Source organism: Fistularia commersonii, chromosome 8 (assembly GCF_037954325.1).
Source record: "Fistularia commersonii isolate RoL2024-O1a breed Wild chromosome 8, RoL_Fcom_v1.0, whole genome shotgun sequence".
NCBI lineage: Eukaryota > Metazoa > Chordata > Actinopteri > Syngnathiformes > Fistulariidae > Fistularia > Fistularia commersonii.
Window position 1 is genome coordinate 20,756,421 of NC_141291.1, and position 12,220 is coordinate 20,768,640.

General features: G+C 41.0%; 2 protein-coding genes across 9 annotated transcripts in view; one reads left to right on the forward strand and one right to left on the reverse strand.

The window, feature by feature from the left end:
* Positions 1–8,484, reverse strand: part of mpp7a (MAGUK p55 scaffold protein 7a) — a 155,609-nt gene extending 147,125 nt beyond the window's left edge. For 3 of the 8 annotated variants that reach the window (XM_086151602.1, XM_086151598.1, XM_086151595.1), the window contains exon 1: positions 8,116–8,482. The gene's annotated coding sequence lies outside the window, so the exon portion shown is untranslated. Of the gene's footprint in view, positions 1–8,115 lie in introns of all 8 variants that reach the window. The other 5 variants (XM_086151601.1, XM_086151599.1, XM_086151604.1 and 2 more) reach the window with 3 other exon arrangements.
* A 1,833-nt stretch (positions 8,485–10,317) lies between these two features.
* The window catches only part of waca (WW domain containing adaptor with coiled-coil a), a 43,943-nt gene continuing 42,040 nt past the window's right edge, over positions 10,318–12,220 (forward strand). The window contains exons 1-3 of the mRNA XM_086151605.1: positions 10,318–10,539; positions 10,716–10,746; positions 11,513–11,705. Coding sequence (XP_086007731.1) covers positions 10,499–10,539; positions 10,716–10,746; positions 11,513–11,705 — 265 coding nt within the window. The 5' untranslated portion in view covers positions 10,318–10,498. The remainder of the gene's footprint in view (positions 10,540–10,715; positions 10,747–11,512; positions 11,706–12,220) is intronic.

Genomic DNA, 12,220 nt, shown 5'->3' on the forward strand with positions numbered 1-12,220 from the left:
TGGGATGAGGTTATGTGAATGTTGAACTTTAAGGCGAGACCTATTTGCGTCCTCAGAAAAGGGAAGCCGAGCATTAAGTCTAACTGCTCCACATGAAGGTCTGACAGTTGTCATGTGGCAAAGTACTGGCCCGAAGTGTTTTGGACTAATGAGGTCTAATTATGCTTGCAAGTGATGAGTGGTGTGCAGGGCTAGCATGCCTGTTAGATATTTTTCAGCATCTGAATGAACTGAACACATGAATGCAAGGTTGAATGTCGAAAGTGTCAACCTTGACATAGTCCCACTCTCCAGGAAATGGCAAGAGATCAACATTGCACTGTGTGAAATTAAAGGTCTTAATAAAGGCGTCTTTGTGTACTGTGAAAAGCGCTATACAAATCGTATGTATTATTAGGTAAACATTTGAAAACTCATTTCAAACATTTGAGAGTGCAGAATTGCGAAAACTATAGAGGGATAGTGTCACGGGCCGCAGGGCGGACTCGGGCAGGGAACCACACCACCCAGGCTGAAATCAGGGTTTGAGCTCTTTATTCAGGTAGGCAGGGTGTCGCTGGCATTCCCTAGCCCCGAGACAGTCGCACAAGGCTGGGTCTCACCAGGCAGAGTTGCAGGCAGGGCGTCTCGGGAAGGCAGAGTTGCAGGCAGGGTGGCAGGACAGGCCCCCACAATCCTTCAGCCCTGGGACCTCAAATCGATCCTTCCTTCGAGCCTTCTTAATCCCTTGTGAATTCCCCGGCCCCGAGCAGAGCGTGCCGCTGCTCTTTATGGGGCCGGGTAATTAGCGGCAGCTGGCGCAGATTGCCAATTTGATCCAGCCGTGTCAGACCCTGACAGTACCCCCCCCTCAATGGGCGCCTCCTGCCGCCCCACGGAGCCGACCTGGGTGGGTGTGGTTCCCCAAGTCCATGGTGGCCAGGGAATTCTGTCACGGGCCGCAGGGCAGACTCGGGCAGGGAACCACACCACCCAGGCTGACATCAGGGTTTGAGCTCTTTATTTAGGTAGGCAGGGTGTCGATGGCAAGTCCCTGGCCCCGAGACGGAGTCGAACAAGGCTGGGTCTCACCAGGCTGGGTCCCAGGCGGAGTTGCAGGCAGGGCGTCTCGGGAAGGCAGAGTTGCAGGCAGGGTGGCAGGACGGGGCCCAGGCAGGGTGGCAGGGAGGGACCCCACAATCCTTCAGCCCTGGGACCTCAAATCGATCCTTCCTTCGAGCCTTCTTAATCCCTTGTGAATTCCCCGGCCCCGAGCAGAGCGTGCCGCTGCTCTTTATGGGGCCGGGTAATTAGCGGCAGCTGGCGCAGATTGCCAATTTGATCCAGCCGTGTCAGACCCTGACAGACAGAGTTGATGACCCATACAATGAAGTTATGGGAAAGAGTAGTGGAAACTAGATTGAGGGAAGAAGTCAGCATTTGTGAACAGCAGTATGGCTTCATGCACTACAGATGCAGTGTATATGTGTGTGAATGAGAGGATCTCTGGTGGAACGGTGAGATTACAGGGAGTGGAGATAAAGAAGTTGGAGGATTTAAGAGGGTGTGGAAAAGAGGTGAAGAGACAGGTTCAGGCAGGTTGGAATGGGTGGAGAAAAGTGTCAGGGGTACTATGCGATTGAAGACTATTGGCAAATCATGGTTGGATGTTATAAAAATGTAAACAACTGTTCAGATGAATAGAAATAAAGTGTTGGATATTGATATTATCTGTTTCCAACCTTGTTAAGTCATTGCTGATAATTGTTGCGAGAAATCATTAATTTGATCACTATCTTTGCAAATTTCTCTACCACATCTGACACCTGGTCAGAGACAGAGACACAGGAAAAGGCAGGAGGCAGAACTATTCTTCTTTCTTTGTTCAGATGGTCCTTTTAGGGGTTGCCACAGCGTGGGCATACCCCCACCGATCTAGATTTTCCTCCAAATGCTCCCTGAGCTCACCACAGAAGGTCTATGGAGATTCCTGTGTAACATCATCTGTCAGCCTGTCAATCACCACTGCAAACAAGAAGGGGGCTCAGAGGTGATCCCTGATTGGTTCCCACGTCCACCTTGAATGGCACACCTCATCCCTGTCTCACAGCTAGCATGCTGTAGTCCAGTCTGACATTCTTCACCACTCCAGTCGTCCTCATAACGTTCCATAGTTTGTCTCTCAGCACTCAGGCATATGATTTTTCCAGATCCAAAAAAGCACAATGCAGCTCCCTCTGACCTACTCTGTTCTTCTCTACCAACACTCTTGAAGATAATACTGCATCTGTAGAAGGCATGCAACTATACTGCTGAACACAAATACTGACTTCTGCTCACACTAGTTTCCATTACTCTTTCCCATAACTTAATTGCATGATTCATCAACTTTTTTCCACTATAGTTACCGCAATTCTACACAACTCCCTATTCCTATACAGTGTTGTAGCAAGCTGTGCTGTCAGGAGTAGAGACAAGATACTAAGCTTAAAACATGTCCTCTTCATCTCTGAAATGCCAAATTGACAATGAAAATCATTGGTTTTACCCAGCCTGTCAACTTCATATGTGAAACCAAAGCATTTATTTGGCATGAGTGTGTCAGGGTACCCAAAGCTTAGACTGTTGATCAAACTGAGGAAAGCTAGTGTCATGTCTCCAGCATTGGACATAGCATAGACAGAGCTGATACCACACAGTACTGCCTTCATGCTTGTGTTTTTTGTTTTTGTTTTTTTTTTTATGAAAAATGCTTGAGAGAGTAACTGCTTGGCTTGCTGCCATTGCAGAACAAACAACTGAAGAGATAGTCTTTGAGAAGAATGGAGCATGTGTGCTTGTGATGGATGGGGCATGAGTGTGTCAGGGTACCTAAAGCTTAGACTGTTGACCAAACTGAGGAAAGCTAGTGTCATGTCTCCAGCATTGGACATAGCATAGACAGAGCGGATACCATACAGTGCTGCCTTCATGCTTGTTTTTTATGAGAATTGCTTGAGAGAGGAACTGCTTGGCTTGCTGCCATTGCAGGACAAAAAACTGAGGAGATAGTCTTTGAGAAGAATGGAGCATGTGTGCTTGTGATGGATGGGGCTCTATCCACAGCAGGTAAGGTAAGTGGCATGGCAACTTGATTGTGTGCTGTTGCCATCAAGATAACATCACTACACTGCAACATGGACCAGGCAGTACTGTGTGCCAAACAAACAGGGAACAATACTATTTGTTAGTTGTAAAACAACATGGAACAGTGTGATGCCTACAATCAGATTCCAACATTGCTTTTTCCGCAAGCTACTGTCCGAAATGTCTGCTGAGCACCACAGCCTGCTGTTGCACGTGGGCGTCTTAAGGCAAAGCTCTGGACCTGTGACCCTTAAGAGGGGATTACAACTTTCCCTCAACAGCAGCAAGCGAAAGATGCAGACACACACATTAAATTTAAGCTGGACAACAACTTCATAGCCAACATCTGCTTTCGAGTTGACATACTCAAAACACCTGAATGACGTAAATATGGGACTACAAGGAAAACTGCCATCAATCTTGTTGAACACATGCATGCATTTCAAGTCAAACCGGACCTTTCTGCAAATGACTTGAGCCCTAGCAGAATGGTGCATCTATGCCATACAATACAAAAGTATCTAATTTCAATCACATGTAACTGATGTGATGACAAATTCCATTCTAAAGTTGAAAGAGACATTTGCTGGTATATTAGATGGACTCTGGTGGACTGCCCACAGAAATAATGAGCTTTGCCAGAGACCTTGTCACTGTTGAAACAGCAATGGAGGGGGTTCCTTAGATGGACAGACCTTGTAAACACGCAGTCTCCTGCAATTATGGCATGAGATCTTCGTACAAACAAACCTGTTAAGTTTTGGAGTGATGTCAAGAAGCACCAGTTTCCTAACATTCAAAAACTAGCCATCTGTTTGATTGTGTTTGGATCAAACACTGCATGTGAATCGAGCTTTTCACATCTAAACTCAGTAAAAAGAACCACTAGCTGTTCCCTTACCAAGAGCACCCTTCACCACTGCCTTCAAATTGCATTGACATCAGATGAGCCAAAAGTCTTTTTAAAGGGAAACTAATATTATCGCTAATAGTGTGCATGTACTTTGCCTGGTAAGTTACAACCAAAGTAATTGTTAACAGAATTTAATTTTTATTGTTTTTATCCCCCCCCCCAATTTTCATATGTTATTGTTATTTAGGAGAAAAAAAAATTCTACAAGTTCAGCGTCTGCTCAACTCCTTCATTATTATTGTATTTTTTGTAGTTGCTGATCTCCCTTTTTCATTTGTTACCAAAAACTTGTTTAAAAGGGAAACAATTAACAAAAAGTAGATTTTTTCCATCATGTTGATCTCTGTTGGTTTGAAATGTGTCATATCCAGCGGCCAAGTGGACTGAACATGTATGGCTTGGTCCTTGACAGCAAATTTTGGTCCAATTAAATTTGTAATTGAATATCCACGGTCTCTAGATGTAAAGTTTACCCCCTCGGGGCAGGATAGTGGTCCTACACAGGGACAGATTGACCCGCCTTCCTGATCATGCTGCCAAAATGCAAATCAGTTTACCATGACCGTTGACTGAGGCCACAAAAAGTACAGGGGAAACTGTGGGAACCAGTGCCCATGTCCTCAGCACCAAGTGACTTTGTCAAGTCAGGGTCCCCAATGTGGTAAACATATTAATGAGACAAAACAGGTGAAGCGCTGAGTCTAACTTTAATCACAGCACTTCCAACCAGAAAACACCAAACCCCGGCTACCAATCCTATCCTCATGAGTCAGACAACCCATCCCCCAACTGTTGCCACAATGTACTGTGTTGTGAAATTGGTTAGTTTCCATGACAAGGCAGTATTCCTGGGTTTGAATTATTACCTGAAATTGACAGTGATCCATACAAATATTTCAATTGAGAGTATTACAGGGATTCCTGGTTAACAAGATGTTCTTGTCCTATTTGATCAATGCCAGTGTGTGTACCAGCTACATAAAAACAATAATAAAATCTCGCAACATTTCTTAGTTTGCATATGATTTAAAAAAAAAAAAATTTACTCGTTGGCCGCCATTGTTATCTATGTCACATTGCTGTCTGGGTAGTGACTTCACAACGTTGACCCTAGGCTCGGTTCCACTCATTTTACGGTACGGTCCAAAAACCATATCTGTGCAACCCACTTGAACCCAAGAAAAACATGAGCAGGGATGGATAACGCTGAAGAAATCAAATTGAGCTTCAAAATGAAGAGCAAAAGAGGCAACAGTTAGCAAAAGTCGCTGGTTTGTATGTGGCAACTGCATTTCTATGCTAACAGAAAAAGAGGGTCTGTTGTAAGTAGCTCCACCTTTTGTCATAAGCTGTTCACTGCAGACTTACGGACCGCTGTGCTGACTGACCAGTGACTTGGCGTCAGCTTTCTCCATGATCATGCCAGTGCCTGGCCTTTCGTCACCAGATGCTACTTCTGCCGTAGCGAGTTGTTATTCACAAAATATAACTTTATAGTCATGAAAATTCACCACAGGGAATCACATTTTTCCCCACTTGTCCACAAACTCAGAATGATGAGAAAGATGCATATCTTCTGGGATTACATTCTGTAAGACAACTACAATGAAGAGTGACAACTAGACTCTAAAAGGGTTTTCAATATATCAATCAAACAAATACAAAAACCTCTATTTCAAACTGCTGTACTTAAAAGTCGACAGATACTGACATTTGCTTAACTAATAAGGATTTTTTGTTGCACCAAACCTAGTCAATACAGAAATATTGTGACTTCTTGTTTAGTTTTGGTCATTATAGTTATAACCACTACCTGACCTACACTGGGAATTATCCGAAAAGAATAAATTACTATTTACTGTCGTTGGTAACTGATGATGCAAATGTTGGCAAGGTAAGATGATAGTTGTTTCTGCCCTTTTCAACAGTTTTCTATAACATATGTTGAAAAACTATCTTTGTGAAAAATATACCGTAAAGGGCTGCTGGTTGTTATTAATAAAAAATCTACTTCATGTCAGATTTTTTATTTAGATGATACACATAAGCTAATATTTTATTTCCGGCATCCAAAAATCTCTGTGAACTTCAACAACAATAACACCAGAAACCTTTGAGTTATTCAAAATCCATCCTAATCAGTATTTCAAAGTGTATGTAAGTGTGTGTGAAAGTTGTCAGTTATCCAAGGGATGGTACCTGTCACAATACGTCTCACAGCTAAGTATCTTCTCCCAAACTGATGATTATACTGTAAAAAAAACAACTTTCTTCATTTTTTTCCCCAATCAATTTTGCTCAGTTTCTTTCAAGTAGACTTTTGTCACTATTCTACAATAAAGTTTGAGCACAACAAGCTGGACTCCACTTAACTTGGGTTGATTTTCCATTACTTAACAGACCCTTTCTCTTTAATGCAGACAGGGTCATCACAGCACAGCTGCACAAAACTGTAGTGACATTCTTATCAAATGTTGCCTTTGCAACTGGAATTGATTTTGGTCTTTTTTTGTTGAAAACATTTCAACTATTAGAAAAAATCAAGTCCAGCGGCCATAACATTTGACACAGATAAATCATGACCTGGATTACAGAGACCCTCCATAGACATGCTGTAACACTGTTTTGTACCCAACACTAAACACACAACAATGGAGGACAAAGGCGATGGTGTACTTGCTGGTCGGTCTGTAGCTTTTTGCAACACACAAAAGAAGAAGAGAGAGCATGAAGGCTGCAGGCCGTAAGACCCAGCACCAACCAAACTAAAAAGTTGTGGTTGTGCCAGTTAGTGTTTTTTAAATGTAAGGTTTGATTCTTTAATCGAGCACCACGCTCAGTGACAACATTCCCTGGCCAATCAGTGTATAACTCACATGTTGGGATCTGCTCACATGGATCCTCATTAAAGGAAATACCAAAAAGGTACTGGGTACCAATATGAATGCAAAAAGAACAAACATGAGTCATGCTGGAATTATGTAAAGGAAAAGCACCATCGTGTTTCAAGTTAAGTCACATACTTTGCAGATCCCTTGCAGGAAAATTTGGATTAAAAACTTTTTACACACAGGTTTGAAAATCATACACAGTAACAAACAGAGCTTGTAAACATGCATCAATGGAGATGTGACAGAGTAAGAAGCTGCCCCTTTTACAGGCGCCAGGGAACAGACTAGTAGTTATACGGAAGGTGACGCTCTACAGCTATCACTCCTCACTCCATATACAATGGTCCAAAATGCCACCCCCACTTGTCAAACCCCAGTCTTCCATGTGACAGGCAGAGATACTGTCCGCTATAGTAACAAGGTTAAAATTAATCTAATTTCTTTCCACCAAATAATGTAACTAATATAGGATTTTTTTATGCCGTATCTCTTGACATATGATACCTGTAAAACATACATTACCTAGAGAACAATCATATCACTCAGTACAATGAGCAAAATGTTTGGGGAAAGTGGACACCCACATGAGTCTTGTATTATGAGCATACTTACATTTAAAACAAGCAGCAAAGGAAGTGGGTGCACAATATATTACCTGACCAAGAGGGGGTTGATCCCACTTAGGTTACAATTCAGTTACTTGGTACTGTACGCCATTGACAAGCTCTGTATATTCCAAGCTTAACTGGCACAGGGCACTGCATTCCCTATGGACATATGACTTGGCACACTGTAGGCGACTACAACTGTGTTGAAGTAGTTTTCTCAAAAACCACAGCTGACGTTCGCAATGTAATTTTTCGCGTGGCGGTCAAGCCTTTATTTTTAGCATGCAAACAACCGGATATTGAGTTATAGTTAAATTATGGTAGTCATAGTTAAGTAATGAAGTTATAATATGAACACTGGAGAAGTCAATTACTTATTTCGTGCATCTAGCCATTAGCAACAGCACGTTCGCTAACGTTATTTGCCCCTCAAGTATTGGCTATTGTTTTGACATGAATTACATTATCATGTAAGTAAGAAGCATCATATTTTCAACCATTCCCGTTTTAGATATTCTAAACCTAATTTGATTGCACCTGTAGATATTATTTACGTGAAAATACGTTTTAGCAAGATAGAACAACATTCATGACTCACTCTGCTTCCTATGTCGGACTTCAAAGAGGCGCTCCGTCGTTGAAGTAGAGTCCAATTGTTTTCGGTTGCTGTACTTTTCAAGTTCATTGTCGTGATTTGTCATTAAATCATAATTTATTCTTCCCTAAGCGGGAGTCTCCGAACGGCACATTGCATTTCAAAATGTAACGCCTAAGCCGTAGCGTTCATACACACGAACCGTGTAGCTGATTTGGAAACAACATGCCCAGTGACACAACATCACATTGGAGAGCTACAGTACGCAGAACTGATCTCAGATCTGTAGAATACTGGAATCCACGATAGACTCCGCCCAATATCTAAATTCATTAGCGTATTTAGATTAAAGGGGGGTCCGCAGTACCTTGCTTTGAATTATTATTTATTATTTGAATTATTATTTGTATTATTTGGCTCACTGCATTGCCAACCATCAGCTCTCTTCCATCCAAATATGTAGCCTGTTAGTAGACAAATCAGAAAACCTCAGATAAAAACGGAGTTAAAAGAAGGGGAAGCGCCAAGCATTAAATATTGCTTACGCTAATGTATGCTTGCATTCTATTTTCATTAACTATTCATAAAAAATACCCTATATACACATATTTTATTTTACATGATTGCCAGTTTGGGATGGATACATAAACTGTTTGTCAATCAATTATGTGAGAGGGCCTCCCTCTACAGGTCATGTTAGGGAAGGTGGTCAAAGGCCATCTCTCCCTCTCGCTCTCTCTCTCTCTCTCTCTCTCTCTTTGTCGATCTGTCTGTCATTGTCTGGGATTGTCGCTGTCCTTTAGGTCCTGCCGCATGTATTTGTGTGTGTATCTTGATATGTCTTAATGTTATTTGTGCACATGGATAGGATCAGGAATGAGTCTATCAGAGGAACAGCACATGTTAGATGTTTTGGAGAGAAGGTCAGAGAAGCCAGACTGAGATGGTTCAGTCATGTACAGAGAAGGAATAGTGAATATATTGGTAGACAGATGCTGGAATTGGAGCTGCCAGGCAAAGGGGTCTCCAGGAAGACCAAAGAGAAGACTTATGGACGTAGTGAGAGAGGATATGAAGGTAGTTGGTGTGAGAGAGGAGGATATAGAGAATAGGGTTAGATGGAGAAAGTTGACTCGCTGTGGCGACTCCTGAAGGGAAAAGCAAAAAGAAGAAGAAGAAGAAGTTATTTGTGCATATCTGTTTTTTTTTTTTGGCCAGTGGGGGGTTTAGGGTTCGTCTGTATGAGAAAGTTACAATGATATAACCTGTTGAGAGCCAACGCTTCATGTGAGCACGTTACTGTACTTTGTTTCAGAAGCCTGTGGGAGCTTATAACAGACTATAAAACACCAAGGACATTTGAGAAGGATATTTTAATGCACCTTTCAATAACTTTCAATTACAGGTGATGGAAATTGGAGTGTTTAAAATATATTTCATATTTGAAAACAGATTTCAAATATGACTTTACTCGAACAAATACTAAGCTTGTGCACCGAGTCTCAATCCAAATAAGGCTCTAATGCATTTAAGATATTATTAATCACAGAATCCTAAGAATCAAAATACTCGATTTGCACATAAAAATCAAAATCAAATAACATGATCCAAGCTTTCCCTGGTTTATTATTGCCTATATTATTCCAGAGAAATCAATATTCGCTGTTAAAATTAAAGAGATAAATTATTTAGTTTGTTGAAAAACCAATCTAGCTTACTTTTTTCATAATTTATAATTTGACAGTAAGAGCAGATTTGATTTTAAATATATTTTTATTGCTAGACTGCAGCCTGTCTGATGTTGCCATTGGAAATGGACATTGACTTTCAGATGAGGATGCCAGATCAAAACAAAAATATATACATATAGATTTCCATTTTGTTCACGGTTTCCAATTGGCATCTGTCAGATTGTTCAGTTACTTTTTAGAATTCCTGACAGCAAAATCATCCGAGCACAAATACTGCAGGTTTTCTTGATACAGCATTACCCCTTTACGACCAGTTTTGTTTAAAACTATTTTCATTAAGAGTGTACACACATTAGAGACAAACAGCCACTTCTCTTTGAGCATTTACATGACATCTGTTTCCATCTGAATGGTATGAGATGATATTAAGTTAACATTTTCTAATTGTGTCAATGTAAGTGGCAACCTGGCGCAGCTAAGCTGCGACGTTTTGTCCGAGATAGAAAGAAACGGCAGTGTTGGAGTGGGAGATGGACTGGGTGAGGGCGCTCTTTCGACCACTGCTGCCAAATAGCGTTGAAAAAGCTACAAGCTAGGCAAAATAATTGACGACTTTAGTTAGCTTTATCATCAAGAAAATATTGTATCGTTATCAGTCTTTCACATCCCACTCCCAACACAATAACACGGCATTGATGGTAATGTATGCAAGGAAACAACCGAGACTCAGCGATGGGTAAACACCTCTAACGTTACTTATCCAGATTTTCTTCTCCTCACAGCTACGCTTTGATAATCCGCCATTTTTGCCGAACCTAAAATAAGTGTCGCAAATACTTGTTTACCTTCAACTATTTATCAGTATTGTCATTTGAAGCTTTGAATTCACAGTTGTCTTGTCTTTATTAACAGGTGCGACCGAAGAGATTCTCAGCCCTATCAGGTACTCCGCTAACTGTAGCTAACATTAGCTACAAATGACGTTAAAATGGACTCTGCTGTTCGGGCTTCTGGGAAACACAGCAGGCCCCACTCAGTGCGGATACTTCATAGAGGAATTGAGGGTTTTGTTTGAATTTGCAGTTTGACCGAGCCGAACCCTTTCTTTGAAGTTGAACGTTACAGTTGGTGTTAATTTTTCGAGTTGCTGTTGGGTTGGGGGAAATTGAGTCTCTACTTACCAGTTTGACTAAAGCTAATACCTTGACACTGCTAGTTTTCTAGCTAGTCAGTCCGTTTGGGGCCTGACCGAAATCTGTCAATAATGTTATACGTAAACCTCTTTTAGTGTTGAGAGCACTGAAGAAGAATAATTGTTATTTTTGCAGCTGACGCGTTCAACTTGAATGAAAGGGAAAAATTAAACAGAGCAACAATTCAGTATGTTCTTTAAATTATTGTGATTAACTGTTGTTATCAGAATTACTCTATGGAAAATAAACAGACTGTCAAATCAAATGATTCACAGGTGTAATTCTAGAGAGAACTGACAGAAGTCTGCAAATCTAAAACAATTCATGTGAAGATAAGCTCTGCCAATTTGTCTCTGAATGTAAATTCTTGGGGGAAGTAGTAGGTTGTTTTCACTTTATCATGACTGTTGAAACATGATCAGGACACTGCATTGTGATCGTCAACGACGTTACAGTATGAAAGTATTCTACTTATTGTATTGTTTAGAGACTTTTTTTTTTCCCCTTAAACCACAGACTCTCAAATATTCATCCAAGAGTCACCAAGGTGGGGACCACCGACATGAAAAGATACAAGGATCCGCAGATGTTACTCCCCCCTACAAAGTTTTCAGGAGGTCTGACAGTCCTGACAAAAAACACAGCGATGTTACAGGCCACAGCAGAGCAAAGGCTGTTCACACACACCGGAACAGGGACAGGGATGGAGGTGAGGCACTACCAACGTAACCTTAAACTTAAAAAAATTTATTTGTTTATGAGAACTGGGTGTACTCATGATATGTGATAGTATACCGTAGCAAGTTTCCCATCTTAAAAAATTAAAGAGATAATGGTATACAAATTATACATTCATTTCTCAAAATAAGATTGATATAACCAAATATTTTTCTATCCATGTCTGTGACATAGTGGAAGGGGCATTGTTTTAAAGTCCAATGGTGCAGTGCTTGATTGCACATTTACCATTGTGCTGTTTTCTGTCACTAACAAGCACAGTGCTTTTTGTTGATAACTTCACTTAATATAAAATTGGAACAGTTTGGTTTTGTAATATTGCCTCCCAATAGCACTTAGCTTAGTGCTTAACCTTTTGTGTGTTTGTGTGTGTGTGTGTGTGTCTGTATACACAAAACATATACAGAATACACCAAAGCCACCTGTAATGAAAGATAGAAGCCAAATTAACTGCTTTAGAGTCACCAATAATACTACAATTGGTAA